General features: G+C 38.0%; 2 protein-coding genes across 16 annotated transcripts in view; one reads left to right on the top strand and one right to left on the bottom strand.

Annotated features, from left to right (window-relative positions):
- SMAD1 (SMAD family member 1) overlaps nucleotides 1-22,614 on the bottom strand; it is a 77,880-nt gene that overhangs the window by 2,374 nt on the left and 52,892 nt on the right. For all 6 annotated transcript variants that reach the window (XM_077846189.1, XM_077846191.1, XM_077846190.1 and 3 more), the window contains 4 exons: nucleotides 14,748-15,005; nucleotides 11,889-12,005; nucleotides 8,468-8,689; nucleotides 2,198-2,454 (listed from right to left, as the gene is read on the bottom strand). In XM_077846189.1, the coding sequence (XP_077702315.1) occupies nucleotides 2,198-2,454; nucleotides 8,468-8,689; nucleotides 11,889-12,005; nucleotides 14,748-15,005 (854 nt within the window). The remainder of the gene's footprint in view (nucleotides 1-2,197; nucleotides 2,455-8,467; nucleotides 8,690-11,888; nucleotides 12,006-14,747; nucleotides 15,006-22,614) is intronic.
- Nucleotides 1-22,614, top strand: part of LOC144282485 (uncharacterized) — a 49,714-nt gene that overhangs the window by 22,448 nt on the left and 4,652 nt on the right. For 3 of the 10 annotated variants that reach the window (XR_013350919.1, XM_077846199.1, XM_077846197.1), the window contains exons 3-4: nucleotides 11,190-11,338; nucleotides 13,172-13,883. Coding sequence is in view for 7 of the 10 variants with exons in the window: in XM_077846199.1 (XP_077702325.1) it covers nucleotides 11,190-11,338; nucleotides 13,172-13,250 (228 nt within the window). In the remaining 3 variants the exon portion in view is untranslated. Of the gene's footprint in view, nucleotides 1-11,189; nucleotides 11,339-13,171; nucleotides 13,884-14,451; nucleotides 14,988-19,572; nucleotides 20,292-22,614 lie in introns of those variants that run through there. The other 7 variants (XR_013350918.1, XM_077846196.1, XM_077846200.1 and 4 more) reach the window with 5 other exon arrangements.

The following is a 22,614-nucleotide window of genomic DNA, read 5'->3' as shown; positions in this document are numbered from 1 at the left end:
TTCAGCTGAATTGACTTGGACTTTTCAGATATATATGGGGAGTTCATTGTGCAAATAATTTATAAAATGAATGCTTTAAAGTCCAAAATGATGGTCTTCAAAATAGCACAAGATTGGCTATTAATATTAGTAAAATGTGCTGTATCATTTCTCTAAGATGCTAAGTGACAGGGCAAGGTATGCAACCCTTATCATAATAAAGAACAATACTGCACAAACACTATTGAATTTTGTTGTTGTTGTTGCAAATGTATAAGCAGCTGCCCTTTATCATGTCAGCAGGAGTTTTAAAACGAAATTTGTTTACCCATAACTCTCCAAATCCAGCTTCCCAACTATGTCCATTATATCTTTATTATATATGATTTATTATATGTCCATAACCTTCCATTCCATCTCATTATTTTATAGTTAAACATGTAATAGGCTACTAGCATTGTGAACCTAGAGACGTTAGGTGCTTTTACATCTTTGCGTTAATTCTCTGGAATGGTGCTAAAAATATTTGCTTAATAAATGAAATCTAATACATTGTTAATGCAGATCTTTATATCATAAACACTTTTTATTAGTGTAAAGTTTGTACTTGTGTAAAAATATTTTAAAATGTATAAAAGTAAAACCATTAAAATTAGGTAATCAATATGAAATGAGCATGAGGAGAAAGCCAGTTGGAGCAGTAGAGTCATTAATTTCCTCTTGAGTGGTTCTTCAATAGTAGTAGACTCACCAAGGGACCTTTGTAATGATTACCACAGTTCCCAAACTCCACCTACCGGTCTTAAAGATGACAATCATGAGGATCAGCAAAGGATCCCTGTGCCTTAACCGCACAGTTAAAATGGCAGATAAAACTAGAACCTGGGTCTCTTGACTCTCAACAGGTATTCTTTCCTCCATACCAGTAAACAACAGACAAAAAGCACTGCTGGCAAGTGACTGTCCTCATTTTAAAATTCATTTTAGCTAAAACGCAAAGTCAAAAACGAAACAGTGAATGTTAACTGTGGCTGAGAAAGATCTTTATAGTCCCATAGGTACATAGCATATTGGTAAATCCCTTTAAAAGGTAAAAACTCTCCTTTAATACTAAAAAGGCACCAGACTCAGCCACAAAGAACTACTGAATTATGTTTTGAGAAAGCCAACATTCAGAGAACACAGTCAAAATCTGCTACTATGATTCAAAGAAGTAAGAAAACAATGATACTCAGGGAAAGGTATCTTTGATCTAAAGGATGATTAACAAAGTAAGTTTCCAAAATTACCCTCTGTAACACATACATTACAAACAGGTTTAACAACAAGTTAGGTGAGCTTCTAAAGAGAGGACATAAAAGGTGATTGCCTCACCCAAATATATAATTAGTTCTGTTTCTCAAGGTAACAGAGGATGAAAATTTATCTTTGAGAATTCAGAGACAAGTCAGTCATTAGAATAAGTTACAACTCATAAAATCTAACCAGATATTTAATGTTTTTACATTTCAATGACATCTTAAAACTTTTTATTTTTCAGAGGCAAATGCATAAAAGAGATCACTTAACCGTGAACAATGTCTTTAACCTTCCCCATTCTCAACCCTAACAATAATCTTAGAACTAAGGCATTTGTGGGCAAAGGTCTTATTAATTTTTGAATTATAAGAAAATCGTGAGTTTTTGCCACAACCATTAAAAAAAGTCTGACCAATCAAAAATAAACCCCAGTGGGGGGGGGGGGGGGGGGAAAACAAAAACCCAGTGTTACGAATTTTTATTTACAAAAAGATTACTTGTTCATTGTCAAAACTAAAGCAACAATCATTACCATCATAAAGGTATTAAGAACACAGAATAAAAAGAAAAGGAAGGGGGGTGTGTTTACTGAATTGATCTCTTAAGAAAACCATGCATTTAAATTATACAAGTTAAATGTATAACAAGACATTCTTTTATGGTACTACAATGACTAAAATAGTGCTTATTCAAATAGGACAGTTAGTCAAGCCGCCTATGCTGCTAACATGTAATACAAACTCTCCTATATTCTAATTATATTCTCCTGGTAACTGACATCCTCACTAAAGTTTAAAAACGTCTAGGTAATAAGTTGGCTTCTATGGGCACATACCAAGAAGATACAGATTTATATACAACTAAGAGAAGGCGCAGCAAGTGTGTCAAACCCTGACCAGAGGAATCAGAATTCACTTACCTTTACAAAGCTCATGCGGATAGTGCACATTTTAGTGAGCTCATAGACTGTCTCGAAGCCATGGTTCACAGACTGTGCCAATAACTGAGCGAATTCTTGGTTATTAAAAATTTTCAAACTACACCCACTGGGGATCTTGCAAACAGTAGTGGGGTGAAATCCATGATGGTAGTTGCAGTTCCGACTTTGCACAAAGATACTGCTGTCACTGAGGCATTCGGCGTACACCTCCCCTCCAACATAGTAAAGATGTACTCCTGTAGGAAGACAATGCATGCAATGTCTTCATTATCATTTTTCACAGCTGAAAAGCATCTGTGTAACTTCAATATATGAATCTGCATGGATCTAAAATTTGGCTAACTAGACATTCTCCAAATCTTGCACAACTGATAAAATCTTAGTTAATTGTATTAGTTCATACAATATCCCTTTGTTATTTTGTATATTTAAGAGGTTTCTAGGAAATAATATAACAAAGGAGGATCAAGAAAAGTAAAAGAACTAGAAAACCACAGGTGGAGGAAGTAGTGCTAAGAGCTGTAAGATGTAAGGTCGAGGGGAAAAGAAAATTATAAAAATAATTCATACTATGTGGAATCTGATCTCTCCGAACTACCATCTGCTCCAAACTTCTTCCTGTGACATCTTAGAGTGCCAGGAGTGTAGGAAATCGATCCTACCCAGCCTTTAAAAAAAGGAAAGTGGGGGCGGTGGGGGGCATTCTGACAAAGTCCTACACCATTAATGGCAGATTATTATAGGCCATGCAGTGAACACAGTCACATCCCATATGGCTTTAAACAATCTATCTTGCAGGTAACTCTAGCATGGCTCAGCCAATGTGAAAACTATGGTCTCCAATCCAATCTAAAAAATTATGTGTTGTGTTTACATGTACACACAATGGCTAAGACTTCCGTAATGATTAAATAGCTGCTAGAGCAGAAGCCCATTTTCCTGCCTGATGTAGAGAAAGCAATTTAAGAGAGAGAGAGTGAGCGTGTCTGTTTAACTCTTTTCCCCGATAATAAAAATGAGGAATTTGCATTTTTGAACATTTAGAAAGTAAAACAAAATATGAAGCAGCAAATACTATCCCTTGTTTAGTAATGTAAAGGTAGTAACTGTAAGTGCTGGATGCACTAGATTACAGGTTTTGAGTGTTAAACTTTCTCTGCAAACATTCAAAGTATCGATGGGATTATAAGGACACAACAATTTACATTAGCCATTCTGCTATTATTGGATCATAGTGTTGATACCCATTTTCTGCTGTTATACCAATGCCAGGATAAATATCTCTGGATAATTTTTGATAATATCCTTAGGAGAGATTCCTGGAAGTTAAATCACTGGATCGAAGGCTCTTGATTCACTTTGCCAAACGACTTTCCAGAATGCTTGTATCAATTTACACCCTACAAGCAGTGTATGAATGCCTTTCTCATTTTGCCTATGCCAGGACTGAGTGAGCTTAAGACAAAAACAAATAAATTAAAATAAATTATAGCTGAAAAACAGTATTGTTTTAATTTGCATGTGAGACTGGATATGCTCTCATATTTTTATTAGCCATCTGTGTTTCTCTTACAAACTTACTGTTCATATTTCTTACCTATTTATCCCACTGGGGTTCTAGTATTTTTATTACTTTTTTATGAGCTGTGTGTAAGATATAAATAATTTATTTCCTATTTGTTTCCCCATTAGTCCTTTGTATTTTTTTTAATCTATAGAAGTTTGAAAGCTTTCAGTAGTCAAATCTCATGATCTTTCCTATTGCTTTTTATGCTTAAAAATTTCTACTTCTATGATCAAATGTATTTTCTTCTAGTTTCTTAATAGCTTGCCATTAAAAAAAACCTCAGTTCATTAATCTATTTGCATATATGATACTGAGGTCAGGGTTTCTCCCGACAGCCTCACTTAGAAGCTAATGTCGTTCCTGCAGGACCACTAGGAGACTGCTGGTTTGTTATGCTTCACTTAATATACATTCATTTTGAAATACAATATAGTTTGAGTTTAATTTATTTTGCCATTTGTCTACACCCTGATTTAACTGTAGTTTTATAATATTTAATTAGCCTAACATCAAGAGTTTTTCCTTTACTTCTCCATTAAAAAATGGAGCTATTTTCACTCGTTTGTTCTCCCAGGTAACATATCAGAACATATTTGCCAACTTTCAAAAAATAACACATTATGATTCTGGCATGGATTGTTTTAAACCATACACTGAAATAGGAAGAACAGACATCTTTAAAATAGTCTCACAATATTAAGTCTTCTCTTTAAGGAACACTGACTGCTTATTTGTTTATCTAAATTTTCTCTCTCAGTAAAATTTAGTTTTCTTTACACAATTCTCATATATTGCTGATTCAGACTATTTCCAAAAAGTTATGTTTTCTATTGGTACAGGAAATGTGATTTTCTCCTCGACTATATTTTCTAACTGGTTATTGCCGGACTAAAGAAAACTGGCACATAGTTTCTAAAAATAAATTCTTGGGGATCCCTGAGTGGCTCAGCGGTTTGGCGCCTGCCTTTGGCCCAGGGCGCGATCCTGGAGTCCCGGGATCGAGTCCCATGTCGGACTCCCGGCATGGAGCCTGCTTCTCCCTCTGCCTCTCTCTCTCTCTCTCTCTCTCTCTCTCTCTCTCTATGTCTGTCATGAATAAATAAATAAGTAAATTTAAAAAAAAAATTCTTTAGAAGTTTCTAGATAAACAACCACAACTTTTGAATAAACACAATGACCATAAGTACCACCATACTAACTACATATTACTAACATAAGTAATACTGACATGGGTGAAAGGAGGAAAGCCATTCATACACAGACTTATGGTACGAGCAGAAATTAATAAAAGCATTTCGGAAGTAATTTGGCATAACATCAAAAGCTTTTGACCTACTATTTCTCTTCAAGAATCCATCCCAAGAATATTATCAATTAGTTAATCATATCATCTGCAATAATGGTAATTTTGGCTTATTTCCATTATTGATAATTCTACATTTGAATACTCCAGTCAAGGCATCTGAAACAATTTTAAATAACAGCATTCCCAGAATCCTTATTTTCTTCCTGTGTTTTTTTTTTTTAAGTAGGCTCCATGCTTGGCATGGGGCCCAATGTGGGGCTTGAACTCAAGGCCCTGAGATCAAGACCTGAGCTGAGATCAATAGTCAGATTCTTAATCCACTGAGTCCCCCAGGTGCCCCTCTTCCTAATTTTTAATAGAAATGTTCCAGAGTACAATGACTTTTTAGTACTTTGGGGTAATGGTCAACTTTAGAACTTAATTAAAAATATAACCCTCCATCCTGAATATACGTAAAATTGTGTTTGTATACAATTTTCAGGGTTTAGAGATCATAGTAGGGTATCTATATGTTATGAACTTAGGTTTTAGCATTTCATCATCAAATGTAGAGTTTAGGGTTTGTTCCTCCCCCCCCCCAATCATATAAAGGAACTATTTATTGATTCCTGTTTTAGGGGGTTTTTTGGTTTTTTTAAAGATCAAGGGTTGAACTTTATATCAAATGCCTTTTAAGCATTTATTAAATAACCACTTGATCTGGTCCACTGTTCTAAATTTTATGGTAGGTAATTTTTTTTTTTAAATGTTTACTCTGGAAATAATTTCAAACTTTTAGAAATAGAACAAACAGACAAAAAAAAAAAAAAAAAAAAAACAGAACAAAGAACATGCATATAACCACTGTCTGGATTCATCTATGGTGACAATTTATTCCATATGTTTTATCATTTGCACCTCCTTCCCCTCTCTACTTTCATACACACCCTCATATACATTCTATATATATATATAGATAGATATATGTATATATACATATCCACATATATATATGGTTATGTGTGTATATATATATATATATATATATATATATATATATATATCTCCACACATAGATACATGTATATTCATTTATCTATATATATTCTGACATAGGATTTGTTTTAGATGGATATATAATCATATACACACACATTTTTGTATGTATTTCTTAAGAATAGGGATGTTCTCTTATATAGCCACAGTACAATTAGCAATGCTAGTGCATGTAACATTGATATAATACTCTTATTTAATCTACCACTCATGTTCTAACTCTGTCTGCAGAGCCCAGTAAGGTCCTCTGTGGTCTTTTCCCCCTTTTCTGGTATAGGTGATCACGTTCAGGGTCAACTTATTACACAGCTGTCATATCTTTTTAATCTCTCTTCATGTGGAACATCTTTATACCTTTGTCTTTTGACATTGATATTTTGGAAGAATACAGTTCCTCCTCACCCCCTGCTCCTTTTTAAAGATTTTACTTATTTATTCAGAGACACATGGAGAAACAGAGGCAGAGACACAGGCAGAGGGAGGAGAAGCAGGCTCCCAGCAGTGAGCCTGATGTGGGACTCGATCCCAGGACCCTGGGATCATGACCTGAGCCAAAGGCAAATGCTTAACCACTGAGCCACTCCGGCATCCCCGCCTCACTCTTTCTAAAAGAATTTTGGCTTTGTCTGAAGTTCCCCATGATGAGGCTCAGATTTGCATTCTCAATTGGAATTCTGCATAGATGATGTTACTTCCTTCTCAGGGCATCACATCTGGTGGCATATGAGATCTATCTGTCTCTCATTGGTAATGATAATTTTGATCTCCCAGTCAAGATGCTGTCCAATGTTTCCACTGTATAGTTACTGATTTTTATTCTCTGTTGTACCTAACAGGCAGTCTGTGTGGAGACACTGTAAGACCTTGCAAATACCCCAATTCTTGCAAAAAATTTCTCTGCAAATTCAGGAATACACTGAAGATTCCTGACGGCTGCAAAATGATGACTTTCCAACTCTAGCACTCACTCTACGTTTACCAACCAGCCTTCCCCATTCATTCTTTATCTACTTATTATTGGCATGGACTTACAAATTACTATTGTTTTTCAGTGGTTTAAAATCCATAGCTGGGTAATCCCTGGGTGGCTCAGTGGTTTAGCACCTGCCTTTGGCCCAGGGCATGATCCTGGAGTCCCGGGATCAAGTCCCACATCAGGCTCCACGCAGGGAGCCTGCTTCTCCCTCTACCTGTGTCTCTGCCTCTCTCTCTCCTCTGTGTCTTTCATGAGTAAATAAATAAAATCTTAAAATAAATAAATAAATAAAATCCATAGCTGTACTCAATTATTTTGGTGCTCAAACTGTCCCAGAATTGGCCAGGGGAAGCCCCTCCAAGTTGGCTCCTGTGACATGCTCCATCTAAACATTTCCTCGCTTTCTGATATAACAAAATGTTCCAGGGTCATCTTTGTCTATCTGTTCTGGCCTTGGAGTCGGCGCTTTTCCTGAGAAGCCCTGGATCCTCCCAGTGGGAACTGGTGTTAAGAGATGAAAAGCCGAGCAGCAGATGTGCTTATTGCTCCTGGGCATCTTTACCTGTTAGCCCTTTCAGCAGACAGATCAGAAACCATATGCATGTCTGAACCCACCTATCTAAGTGCACACACACACATACACACATCCATGAGAACATAAACATGCATATACGCATATGTACACATATTCTTAAATCATGATTTCACTCTGATACCACCATGGGGTTTATTTTTGCCCTACTCTACACTGTATTTTTCTTACTCCACAGTGAAAAGCCAGGTTCTCAGCAGCAACCATACATTCAGTCATTTGCTTAACCTTCTCTCTATAATTTTCATAACTGTTTCATTCATACTGTTACAAGATAATCAAGTCTACTAACAAAAAAAGAGTTCTGGATTTGTTTGCAAGCACTCTACCCTACTTGGCCCAGACTGAAGATAATATAGCCAAACATGACATTCATAGGTTATTCCGGATTAGTGCTTTCTTTTTTCCTCCCAAGTTATGGGGCGCATTTGAAACACATTAGGTTTTACTCGTTTTTAACTTATTATTTAGTTTTAGGTTGTAAGTCACTTTCTAACAGCTGTTTTTATTCTTCAGCAAAATCTAAGATAGACTAGTGCCCCCTGCCCTTCCTCCAATCACTATTTCAGCTAATTAGTATCAACTCCTTTGGGGTGGCAGACCACAGAAACTGCTGATTGGAAAGCGAGTAACTTCCAATATTTGCGTACTGGAGCCAGCGTTTATTACCTGGTGTTTGCTATACGAATCTGCTCTAGGAATGACTAGGTCAGTTCTAGGGGAACAGGGACACAGCAGACAAACATCTAAAAGAGGTTCAAGTGCAAACTCACCTTTTCCAATGTGCCGCCTAGTGTTTTCAATAGTGGAATTCCGATTAACGTTGGAGAGCAGCCCAAGGCAGAAACGGTTCTTATTGTTGGAAGGATCGGTGAAACCATCCACCAACACACTTGTGGAGGAGGCATGGAACGCTTCACCCACACGATTATTGAGCTCATAGTAGACAATAGAGCACCAATGTTTAGGTTCCTCATAAGCAACCGCCTGAACGTCTATAAGAAAGAAAAGCTTACAGTCAGCCTCGGTAAGTGCCTTGGGCTCTCAAAAACTGAAACTGTATTGTAAAATTGGCTCTGGATCATGGAATGAAGATATGGAAAAGCAAATGCTATTACAATGTATACGATTTCTCGATGAGATCTAAAACAGGTACTCCTTACTGTGTGTGACATTCCTCTTTAATTGGAAAATAATCTTCTCCAATTACTATCAGATCCCCAGAATACCAGCTAAGCAAGCATACCAAAGCATTTGCTGAACACTCACAATATGCTACTTGCTCCGTCATATGCCAAAATGGAAGTCACCCCCACCACAGATGCTGGCTCCCCATCTAAAGAAATACAAGTGGCAAGCGAAAAACAAATGGGAAGAGCACAATAGAGGACAGGAAATGTGCCAAAGGTGCTGGCAGAAAAAGGGTGACTTTCAACAAAGCCTTCATAGGCCTATGCTTTTTCAAAGCAATGAAAATCAGTTTCTAATTATTGATAAGAAGTTCCTTTACTTCACATTCAGCTGCCAATAACCATCACGGCCACGGCTCTGCTCCGGTCCTCAAATGTAGGAAGAAATCTTGCCAGCTGGCCATTTTTACAGAATGAATCATATCTCTCTCATCCAGATTTCATGCTAACTTCCTTATATTTGCTTTAAGTCATGCAGAGCAGGTGTGTTTTGTCTCTCCATTCCCAGAATGGGCCAACAATGGAAATTACCCAACTTTACTGACAGGATGCAGCTTGTTAACTCAAATCTCTTAAGACTAACAAATCTCCAAACAGAACATGCTTCTAAACATTTGCAACTAAAAGGTTCTAAAGATAAGTTCCTTCTGTAGTAAAACCTCTTATACCACTGCTTTAGAGATTCCAGGAATACAAACCATGTATGCCCAGTATGCCCATACGTAATGATCTAAGGTTTACGAGGTCCTGAGTGTACAATTGTAAAAAGAGAAAGAATATCCAAATTAGAAGCTTAAGCTAGAACTATTTACTTCTGTGTTAACATCAACCTCCACAGATATCACAGCATACTTAATTTTAGAATTTGGTAAAGAAAACAAAGATAAAGATCATTTAAAAAAAATCCATGCATATGGTAGCTGCTCTACACACTTAGCAGGTGAGCCAAAAACAGGCATACACTATTTCTCTACTGAACAATTATCCCAGGTCAAGTTGCTGTATTTCAAAGAGCAAAATTTTACTGATTTAGCTAGTGCTAAAACTGAAAGGAAGGTTGTAACATCATTAGAGAAGGCTTTTTATAAGTTATCAGGATTGTTTAAGATACTATCCATTTAGGGCAGCCCGGGTGGCTCAGTGGTTTAGCGCCGCCTTCAGCCCAGGGCCTGATCCTGGAGACCCGGGATTGAGTCCCACATCGGGCTCCCTGCATGGAGCCTGCTTCTCCCTCTGCCTGTGTCTCTGCCTCTGTGTGTGTGTCTCTCTCATGAATAAATAAAGAAAATCTTAAAAAAAAAGATACTATCCATTTAGGTCAGAGGACGACACAGTTTTTTCTGTAAAAGACCAAAAATATTTTGTGGGCCATATGGTATCCACTGTAACTATTCAACTGTGCCCTAGTAGCGTTAAAGCTGCCACAGATAATATGTACTGGACATAGCTGTGCTCCCATAAAATTTTATTTACAAAAACAGGCAGCAGGCTGAGTTGGTCTGTGGACTGTGGTGTGCTGACTCCTGCTTTAGGAAAACCACCAAAGGTAAAGGAGTAACAGAAAGGCCAACATTCCTTCCTTAGGCAGATATTAACTGTAAACTTATTCTAATGGGGAAAATTTGTAAAGCTATTTAAAGGAAAAACCTTAAAGCAATTTAGAGGCCTATTTCCTGAAATCAGACATTTTAGGCTTAACCGCAATAGCTAATAGGGCCCACACTCTCCTAATCATACAGTTGTGCCGTGCCCATTCTCTCCTGCTATCCTGTTTTTGAAATACAAATTCCAGAGATGTGTAAGACAGGATTTTGTTTTTTTTTCCTCAACCAGAATCTTTATTTTTTGGTCCATAATTATGTTTGGGAGCTTGTTCTAGATATTACGAGAAATACAGAGCCAATAAAATAGATGGAAAAATATTTTACAGATTAAAAAGGTACACATTCCAATTTATTATACTGCACATCTAAGAAAGGTTGAGTTTATGGTCAGATTTTAAGAACTTAAAAAACGTAAGCAACCCTGACAAAGTCTGAGGTATCTGCCATTTTAATAAAAAAAAAAAAAAAAAATAGTAAGAATGAAATGAGACCAATGCCTTGTAATTAGATCCCACTGTAACTTCAATTTGCATAAAATGCTGCATATTGAAATGATCTATGCTACATGGCACCAGCCAAACACTTTCTTCTGTGAGAGGCTGTTTGGGAACGGTTTTCTGCAACAATGTGGTCATAATCTCCTACCCCTGTGCTCAGGGATCCTCCAGAAGTTCACTGACCCAAGTTCTCTACTTGTCTAGGCCCACCCCACTTGCCAGCCCAGAATGACAGCATTCTCCCCTCAGCTGCTGCCGGTGGTCACACAGGGCTGGAAACATACCCACCCTCTCCCAGAAAGGCAAAGAAATGCTCCATTCTGCTTAGAGGTTCTGCTTATATGTTCTTCCAGGTAAGAACAGGAAAAACATACACCTTGATCCATTTTTGTAACACAATTTTATTTAGAAACAAATATAGTGAGAAAGAAACAAATGTTATTAGTTGGTTCCAGTTGCAGCTATATATGGATGAGAGCTAGAAAATAATGATACTTATGAATATCTATCCTAACAACAAAAGAACCTTTGGAAAGCCGTGTTATATGAACTTCTAATTTTGGAAATCACCAGTGACAACTCCACTTGGCAATATTATTGTTTCTTAATAACCCTTTGTCCTTCCACTTCAAAATACTCTTTTACCACCAATTCAAAATTATTAAGTATTGTGTTCTCAAGAGAGGACTGAACAATTACACTTAGGCCTTCATTAGTTAAATCAGTGTGTTTGTTCTTCATATGAAAAAGATTTGTAATCCAAAAAATTCTATCTAGCTTCTCTTGTTGTGTTCTTTCTCCTATAGCTATCTTTTTTACAGAATAAACATTTGGGAGGGAAAGTAACATTTGGACAGATAAACTTTAGACAGTAAAAGAGGAATAAACAGCAATCTATTTTACCTCCTCTGTTGATTTCTGAGGGCAGGGAAGGTGCCATCATATTTGTGTCCATTGGCTGAGAGCCATCTTGGGTCATGGGGTCTTCAGGAGGAAGGTAAGCAGGTGGGGGCGTATCAGCTACAAGAGTTAAAGAAAATGATTTTTTTCTCCATAAATAAACACACACACTTAAAAACATATATTCTGTGAAATTCTTGAGATTTAAATTGCCCATTTCAACCTCCCTATCAGAAAATAGCTGCTACAGACACTGAACTGGGTGTATACTTTCTGAAAGTGACTAACATCTCATCATCTGGTACAACCATAGTGAACATTCAGTGGTATGAAAAGCACTGTATGCCAGTAACAGAAGCTGTCTGCCTACTAGGTTCAGGCTGTTTTAAAATAATCAGAAGAACACTTAAACACTTTCACACAAGCCACTTTGAGAGGACCTGTGCGTTTCATAGTTTCACTGGTGGATGGGAAACCTTTGAAAGCTACATAGGATTTCTTCTTCTTCTTCTTTTTTTTTAAAGATTTTATTTATTCATGAGAGACACACAGAGAAAGAAAGAGGCAGAGACACAGACAGAAGGAGAAGCAGGGAAAAAAAAAAAAAAAAAGAAGGAGAAGCAGGCTCCATGCAAGGATCGGGACTCGATCCTAGCACTCCAGGATCACGCCCTAGGCTGAAGGCGGCGCTAAACCGCTGAGCCACCCTGGGATCCCCAACATAGGATTTCTTAAAAAAAAAAAAAAAAAAAAAAAAAAAAAAAAAAAAAAAGCTTCAGGGTCTCTTACATTAAACACATAGGCTCCCAGGAATTTACCGAGTTTCATTACAATTTACTGATTTAAACTGTTAATTTCTCATGACTTTAAACAATCTGTTAAGAGTACCTACTTAATAATAATCATTAGTTTTAAAACCTCTAGGAGCTGAATAATAATCAGTTTATCACAGCTATGTTCTAATTCAGATTTTACATATGTTTCTTCTAAGAAAGCTCACAGCCAGCTGGCAATAAGAGGCAAACAGCATGACTTCTGAAACAAAGAACACTAATATAGGTCTTGTGTTTTCTTAAGTTAAATAAGGGGTACGGGTTGCCCACAAATAATCCTTTGTGATCAAAAAGCAAGTGCTTCACTGGCTATTGTGAGCCCATCTAGCACACGTGACAGAGCAGGGAACAAAGCTTTACCTTAGGGAACCATGAAAAACTTGGATAAGTAGCCTAGATCCCTAAGGGCAACTGGGGAATACAAAAATGGCTGATATTGCTGCTCCTTTACAGTTTTTTAGAGATTTCCAAGACTGACTCTCCAGCCGAGTCACAACCCAGTAACTTCCACTGTCCAGCTGCTAACAAGTGAGGGCTCACAGCACAAAGACAGGACTAAGGGGATCTTAATCTGGATGCTTCTGTCACCCTGTCTCCAGCTTCTTCCCTGCAGCTGTAACACCGACTCTGCTTTACTTGCAGCCAGGAATGAAGACAAAGAGCATCCTGCGAGACCAAATCCAGTAAATTTCTGCAAATGAGCTGGTGAGAATATCACCAGCACCCTATGGCAACAACACTACTGCGTAGCTATGGGTGATACTCTACTTTTCCCACAAGTGCCTTTTCCCACCCCTGGCAGCTTTCTCTCTTCCACATTTCCTTTATTTGGCTTGTGCCTTATTCCTTCACAGCCAGGGACAGAGTGTAAACTCAAGCAAAAATCTTCCAGTTTTTCATTTTTGGGCCTACCCTGGGTTTGCCACTGCTCAAAAGCTTCTGGAACTGTCTCTTCATCACTAACCTGGTTCACCAAACCCGATGGGTCTGGGAGACAGTGGGATGAATAAGAAATCATCAGATGATATTTAGTTTGATTTTTAAACTAGTCTGTATTCTCAATGCCCTGCCTCATCCTAAACAGTTTTGGATGGAAAAACAAAATGCTGCAGAATAAAAGGCTCAAAAAAAAAAAAAAAAAAAAAGAAGTAATAAATAAATAAAAGATAGCACTATCAAGTATGTACCTCTTTTCAATTTTTTAGGACATACCCAGCACTGTTGTCAAATTCACATTTACTTAAAAACATCTCAAGTGGCCTAATAAACAGGCTTGCCCGCGCATTTCCCTTCTTGAAATGTTAATCAGTGTTAAGTACATCTTTGTGTAGAGTATGCTCCTTGAGGTCCACTAGCAAGAAATTTGGCACTAATTATTTTTTTTTGTGAGATGCTTGCTTACTAACCTATAATTTGAAAAATATAATGCCCTAATTAATCATTTATTTTGATAAACATTACACCATCAGTTAAGTCTAAAAAAGGAAGATAATTGTTTTTGTCTTTGCTAAGTTAAACAAGCAGATGGTCTCCAGTACTTCTGCTGCATTTCCTTTGTTGCTAAAGTATATGTTTCTTGGGATTACATCACCACTTAAATGAATTTGATTAAGTGTGGGGGGTGGGGTGTGATCTCTCAGGAAGTATCTTTTCTGAGATTGCACTTACAACAGGGCTTTTTCCATTTTCGGCAAATGTGTGCAACACATTATTTTTCTCTTTCTTTTATCAAGAGCAAAGACTGTAACAATTATGCCACTCCCAGAAGGATGCAGCTGTTTCAAAACCCTTCAAAATAGAAAATAAAATATATTCAAGCATCTATGCCTGGCAAATAAAATAGGACGTTTGCTTCCTTGACTACGAGGTCTCCCTTCAGCCACAGCAGTATCTTGCAACCAAGAGCAGAGCACCAGGTACTAGAGCTGAAGAGCTCTCGGGTAGGCAGGTGTACCCAGCTCCCCCTGATGCTTGCAGAGGCAGCAGCACCATCTACCTGACTGGAAAATCACTGAACATTTCAACCTACCTGGCATCTGGAAAGGGCTTCCTGGGTCTGAGCTGGTGGGCGAGTGCGGGTAGGTACCACTGCTGCTTCCAGGAGAGTTGGGGTAGCTGCTACTAGGGGAGTGAGGGAATGGATGGCTGTTGGGTTGCTGGAAAGAATCTGGAAAAGTGGCGTTGAGCGGCATGTGAGGCTCGTTTTGTCCTAAGTTACGGAACTGAGCTAACAGGCTGTGCTGAGGATTATATTCGCTGTGTCTTGGAACCAGCACTGGAGGAAGAACTGGAAAAAGGGAAAGAAAAGAGAAAGACAAACATGAAAATGATGAAAATCTGTAATAACGTCACAGTAGAGCAGAAACATAATCTGTAAGTAACAATAAATTATCTGAACCCTGCCCTGCTGCCAGCTCAAAAGCATCATTCAGATGCAAAGCCATTTTCTACTCAGGAATAAATGCGGTAACAAATAGTCTCTTTAGAATTGCTGTGACTTGTGCTCGAGATCTGTAGCACTAACAAACTGCCCAAGAAAAGTGCAGGACACTTGTTATGTTCAAAATGTTAAGGTTCCCGCTTCTGAATTTTTTCATTCACTGAAAACCAAAGCACAATTAACATATGCCACCATCAACAGTACCACGTTTACAGCCCCCGTTGAAAAGACGTTACATTCATTCATTCATTCATTCATTTATTTATTTATTTATTTATTTGTCATGAGGGAGAAGAGAGAGAGGCAGAGACACAGGCAGAGAGAGAAGCAGGCTCTATGCAGTGAGCCTGACATGGGACTCGATCCTGGGTCTCCAGGATCAGGCCATGGGCTGAAGGCAGCGCTAAACCACTGAACCACCAGGGCTGCCTGAAAAGACGTTACATTTAAAGAGTTAATATTTATTGAATGGTATGAATTATTCATCACAAATGTTTTAAATTGACACTTTACAACAAAAGGAGGCCCAGTATACTAACAAGGAGAGGATAAATACAGCCAGCAGCAAAAAATCCAAATGCCAATAAAGGTAGTTAATTAGACAAAATACAACATCTTGGGGACAGACTTTATGTTGTGTCCAAGTAGTCATACTTCACAAAAAATTTTTTCTCTGAGGATATTAATGCATTTAACCCACTTCTCAGTAACCCTCAGAACTACCTGACAGGGAAAGGAAGAAACGGGTCATAAAATTCACATTTTGCTAACTGGATACTCAAGGTATAAAGATCAAAAACATCCACACCACTGGAGAATGAAAGAAAGCAGCTCAAGTCACTCCTAAAAAGCTCTGTATGTTAGGAACCTAAGGAGTTAATAATTAGCATGGTTTGCAACCTCCAGAAACCTCTAGAGGCAAAGCCACTATAAGTTATGATGCTTATTAAAGTGAAGGCCTGGCTAAGAAGCCCTAACTGGCTTAGATCCTCAACTCCCCACTACAGTCTCCAAACGGACTTCCCAGGAAGGAAGGCCGTCAGAATCCCTACTACTCTCATGGCCTTGGCTAGAAAAACCACCCATTTGGAAATCTGCACGAGGAAAAAGGAGGAGATTTAAAATCTGCTATTGTTGTTGGGAGTTAGAATATATTCTCTCGAGAGGATGCGGAGAAAAGGGAACCCTCTTACACTGTTGGTGGGAATGTGAACTGGTGCAGCCACTCTGTTAAACTGTGTGGAGGTTCCTCAAAGAGTTAAAAATAGACCTGCCCTACGACCCAGCAATTGCACTGTTGGGGATTTACCCCAAAGATTCAGATGCAATGAAACGCCGAGACACCTGCACCCCGATGTTTATAGCAGCAATGTCCACAATAGCCAAACTGTGGAAGGAGCCTCGGTGTCCATCGAAAGATGAATGGACAAAGAAGGTGTGGTTTATGTATACAATGGAATATTACTCAGCTATTAGAAATGACAAATACCCACCATTTGCTTCAATGTGGATGGAACTGGAAGGTATTATGCTGAGTGAAGTAAGTCAATCGGAGAAGGACAAACATTATATGTTCTCATTCATTTGGGGAATATAAATAATAGTGAAAGGGAATATAAGGGAAGGGAGAAGAAATGTGTGGGAAATATCAGAAAGGGAGACAGAACATGAAGACTGCTAACTCTGGGAAACGAACTAGGGGTGATGGAAGGGGAGGAGGGCGGGGGGTGGGGATGAATGGGTGATGGGCACTGAGGGGGGCACTTGACGGGATGAGCACTGGGTGTTATTCTGTATGTTGGTAAACTGAACACCAAGAAAAAATAAATTTATTATTAAAAAAAAGAATATATTCTCTCAAAGAAACAATTATGTCGTGGCATTAGGAATTAAGTAGATTTTTGAGGGCTTTCCAGGGAATCTATCTATAACTTATACCATTTCTGCAGGAAAATGTGCCCCAAACACTTGGATTATCACTTATTCATGAGCTGAACATTGTTTTTCTTTTAAAAATAGGTTTTTGAAGGTCTTAAATGGTCTCATAACTCTATCTTAAATTGCTAATCGGTAAAAATAAATTCCCCACTAACTGACTCCTTAAAAACAAATCTTTTTAGTAGAATAAATGTATTTCCTTTTCTGTACAGTGATGGAATCTAACCCAAATTAAGTCATCAAAAGCACAATTACTCCTTCTACATTTCAACAGTCACCTGAAATATAAGCTATTTTGTTGAAGAAACAAATTCCTAATTGTCATAAAGGCCCCCCGGGTCAACAGAAATCTACATTCCAAAGTAAACAAAAGCTCTGAAATGGCACAATACCTTTGAATTACCTATGCAACACTGCAGCTTGAGTTACTACTTTCCAACTTGCCTTTCATGGCCATCTGAATTCTGATTAGTGCCTTTAAAGTAGGGTAAAAACTGGCGTCTAAACCCTACCCCCAAATGCAGCACCAGACAACACCCTGAATCCATCCTCTATCTTGACTCTTCAGAGGACCCGCCCCTGGCCCCCACATACATATACATTCTACCTACTGGAGCCACTGTTTCAGCAACTCCTATTGCCTATAATTTTAGAACCAGGAATTTGCTTCTTCTCATTGCCCACAAAGGACAGTGGCAGCAGGAGGCAATGTACACCTGAAGTTCATGTCTAGTACCTGTGTTCCTATAGTAACTCTGTTCTGTGCTGTGGTGGTCAGTTCTATGGACTGAGTCAGGCAGGCATCCCAAGACAAGTATCTTTTAATAAACTTTAAAAAAACGTATCAAGGGGCACCTGGGTGGCTCAGTGGTTGAGCCACTGTTGGTCTGTCTTTGGCTCAGGGTACGATCCCGGGATCTTAGGATTGAGTCCCACATCAGAGTCCCTGCAGGGAGTCTGCTTCTCCCTCTGCCTCTATCTCTGTCTCTCATAAATAAATAAAATCTTTACAAAAAAATGTATTGAGGTATCACGCATCTATAGTAAAATGTGCAAGTATTCATATAAATGGAAATATATACTCCTGTGTCTGGTATCTTTGGTTCAATACTATGTCTATCTTACAGCTGAACTATCTTATAGTTCAATACTATGTCTGTAGGATTCAACCAATGTTTTATACAGCATCTTATTTCATATATATATATTACAATTTGTTTACTCAGTGCCCTTGTCTAACCTCCTCAGAGGCTAATCAATTTCTTTTTACCCCCTGGTTTATCCTTCCTGTATTTCTTCTTGAAAAAGTTAACCTGATAAATATGTACTTTTTAAAAGATTTTATTTGTTCGCTCATTCATTCATTCATTCATTCATTCATTCATTCATTCATTCATGGGAGACACAGAGAGAGAGGCAGAGAGATAGAGGGAGAAGCAGGCTCCTATCAGGGAGCCTGATGTGGGACTCGATCCCCGGACCAGGATCACGCCCTGAGCCAAAGGCAGACGCTCAACCACTGAGCCACCCGGGCGTCCCAAATGCGTACTTTCCTATTTTGTCTTTACTACTAAAAAGGAAAGCAGCCTACTCTACATATTATTTTGCAATGCTTTATTCACTTATATCCTAAATTAACTTTCTAGTTTAGAGAGATCTTCCATATTTGTTTTTACAGGTAATGTAGCACCATAGTTTCTTCAACCAATCTCCCACGTCTTGGCAGTTTACGGTATATTACCATTACCATAACCCTGTAATGAATAACTCTGTGCACATATATTGCAGTATTGTTAAAGGAGTACCTTCAGGGTAAATCCCTAGAAGTGGCCATACTGGGTGAAAATAAACATATAACTCTGTTAAGTACCCCTTTCCAGGGGTTGTGCCATTTCACATTGCCACCGGCCACATATGAGCGTGACTTTCCCCTCACAGCCCCCAAGACAAGACTTATTTTGTCAAGGTTTTTTTTAAAGGAATTTCCTTCATCTTCTAAGATTTTATTTATTTAAGAGAGAGAAAGAGAGAGTGCAGTGCATGTGGTGGGGAGGCGCAGAGGGAGACAGAGAATCTCTAGCAGACTCATGCTGAGCATGGAGCCCAATGTGGGGCTCAACCCCACGACCCTGACTGAGCAACCCAAGTACCCTATGATTTTTATTTTTTGCACAATATGAGTGAGAAATGGTATTTTGGTGCAATTTTAATTTGCATTTCTCTTATGGTGAAAGTTGATCCTTTTCCCTGTATTTCAGGGGACTTTTAATATATTTTTTTGCAACTGGTCTGCTTGTGCCTTTTGCTCATTTAGTCTTTTCATTTTTCATTGAAAAATATGTATTAGAGATATTAGCCTGTGCTATTTTATATGTTACAATATTTTATCACAATCTGTCATTTTTCTTTTGACTTTGCTTATGTGAAAAAGCTTATTTTTTATAATCAAATTTATCAATATTTTCCTTTATTGCAGATGGACTCTGAGTCATAAAAAGGCTTCTCCTACACCCAGACTGTCAGGAGGAATTCAACCATACATTCTTCTAGTGCATACAGAGTTTCCGATTTTACTTAGATCTCTGATCCATCTGTAGCTCAGTTTTATTTGCTCAGTTTTATTTATACATGAGGAATAGATCTAATTTTATCTTTTTCCAAATGGTTAGCCAGCTGCCCCAACACCATTTATTAAAAAGCCCATCTTTGCCCCAGTGACTGGATATACCACTTTTTTCATAAAGTTCCATATATGTTAGGGTCTATGTTTAGACATTCCATTCCATTCTATTCTAGTCAGTGCCCCACTACCACTGTGTTAATTATAGAGGCTTTAAGTTCTAATATCTGATAGGGCTAATCCCCTTTCACAGTTCTTTTTCAATGTTCTGCTTATATGCTTACTCCACATCAACTTTAGTTATCACCCTGTCTACCTCCAAAAAAAAAGAGATTTTGGTGCTTTTACAGGGGTCACAATATACTTACAAATTAACTTATTAGTAAGAATACCTTGATGTTCAGATGTCCTATTCAAAACCTAGGAAGGTTTCTTCAAGTCTACTTTTGCATCTTTTAGGAATGTTCCATGTTAACTATATTTGTCTGCTCAGGCTGCTGTAACAAAATATCACAGACTGGGTGGCTTAAATAATAAACATTTATTTAGTCAAAGTCCTTGTGGTTGAAAATCTGAGCTCGAGGTGTTGGCAGGTTGGTTTCTCCCAAGGCCTCTCTTCTTGGCTAGCAGATGGCTATTTTCTTTTCGTGTGTCCTCACACAGCTTATTTCCCTGGTGTCTCCCTGTATGTCCCAATCTCCACTTATAAGGACACCAGTCAGACTGGATAAGGACTCACTCTACTGGCCTCACTTTAACTTTTTTTTTTTTAAATTTAAATTCAATTAGCCAATATATATTACAACATTAGTTTCAGATATAGAGTTCACTTATCTTTTTAAAGGCCCTATCTCCAAATACAGTCAAATTCTGAGGGACTTTTGATTAAGGCTTCGAAATATAAATTGGTGGGGGAGGATAAACAATTCAATCTAGAAAACTACATTAACTTTTATACATTTCATTTCTTATTACATTTACTCCTCTATTTTTTCTGTTGCTACTGTAAATGGAGTTTTCTCTTCCATCATATCTTCTAACTGGTAACTACTTTTATATATGAATGTTATTGATATTTCCATGCTTTTATATACTGCCACCTTGTTGAATTCTTTTGTTGTCTTAGTTTTATCACGGATTCCTTACAGAATTCTCCAGGTAAATGATCATATCACTGACAGAGTTTTCCTTTTCCCTTCCCAATTGTTTTCTCTTGTCTAGTCACATTGGCTAATAGTGCCAATATAATGTTAAAAAGTACCAGAGACCGTGAACTTTCTGGAAGTATTCTGGACCTTGGTGGGAATGCCTCTAGTATTTCCCCTTAAGATGCTGACTTTAGGACTTTGGTATATACGTTAATTATGTTAAGGAAGTAGCCATCCATTGCTATAGTTCAGTGTTGTTATTAGGAACAGGCATTAGTTTTTTAAAATATTTATTTTGAGAGAGAGAGAGAGAGAAGCAGTGCATGTGAGGGGGGAAGGGGCAGAAGAAGGAGGAGAGACCATCTCCAGCAAACTCCCCACTGAGCGGGGAGCCTGACTTGAGTCTCGATCTCATAACCCTGAGACCATGACCTGAGCTGAATTCAAGAGTCAGACACTTAACCAAATGAGCCACGCAGGCACCCCTAGGTATTAAATTTTTGTCAGAGAATTTTTCAGCATTTCTGGAGATAGTATTCTGATTTTTCTTTTTAGATCTAATTAACAGGATTAATTATTCTTGCACTCCTGGCATAAAACCTGCTTGGGTCATGAAGTATTATTTTCTTAATGTGGGCTGTTAGAGTCTAACAATTAATATTTAGAAATTTTATGTCAATATTCATAAGGGATACTGATTCATGTGTGTCTGTGATCTTTACCAGGTTAAAAAAAAAAAAAAAAGCTTTTTTGGTCAGAAAGAGAGAGAGAGAGAGAATAAGCAATGGGGAGCAGCAGGCAGAGGGAAAAGTGGGCTCCCCACTTGGAAAGGAGCCCAATGCGGTACTTGATCTCAAGAGCTTGGCATGCAGATGCTTAACCAACTGAGCCACTCAGACACCCCTTTTATCAGGTTTTGATATCAACGTTGTATTTGCTTCATAAATGTTTCTGTGGGGGCCCCTGAGTGGCTCAGTTAAGCATCTGCCTTTAGCTCAGGTCGTGATCTCAGGGTCCTGGGTTCGAGTCCCATGTCGGGCTCCCTGTTCAGCAGGGAGTCTGCTTCTCCTTCTACCCCTACCCCCTGCTTGTGTGTGCGTTCTCTCTCTCTTATGCTCTCTCTCTCAAATAAAATCTTTAAAAATAAATAAATGTTTCTGTGCTCAGAAAGAGTTTATGTTGCTAACCAGCCTCTAAATGTTAGGCAGACTTCCCCTGTTCAATTATTTGGGCTTAGTGCTTTCTTGTGGAGTAGTTCCTCAATAACTTTCTCAATTCTTTGTTCCATAGAAATAAATTTAAACTTTCTACGATTACTGAGGCTAATTCTGGTAAATTGTATGTTTCCTGGGAAATTATCCATTCTATCTAGGTTTTCAAATTTACTTGCATAAAGATATGCAGAGTAATCATACAATTAAGTTTTATATCTTCTGTATCAATAACTGTTTCCTGTATCTTTATATATATTTACGCTTTCTCCCCATCTGATCTTTTTTTCTTAATTACCTGATCCTTGGTCTTTTTTTGAAACCAGGATTTGGATTTGTTCATTTGATCTTTTTCTTTGTTCTCTCATTAGTTTTTGCTTTCATCTCTACTCTCTCTTTCCTCATACTTTGATTTACTTTGTTGTTCTTTTCCTAGCTTTTCTGACTGGAAGTTTAAAATTAATCTATTGTTTTTATTCTTTCATTTTTACTGACATAGGTATTCAAGGCTATGAATTTTCTTCTGATCACTGGTTTAA

This window comes from Canis aureus, chromosome 13, assembly GCF_053574225.1.
Source record: "Canis aureus isolate CA01 chromosome 13, VMU_Caureus_v.1.0, whole genome shotgun sequence".
Classification (NCBI taxonomy): domain Eukaryota; kingdom Metazoa; phylum Chordata; class Mammalia; order Carnivora; family Canidae; genus Canis; species Canis aureus.
The sequence above is the reverse complement of the archived record's forward strand: the minus strand, read 5'-3'. Positions and strand labels throughout refer to the sequence as shown.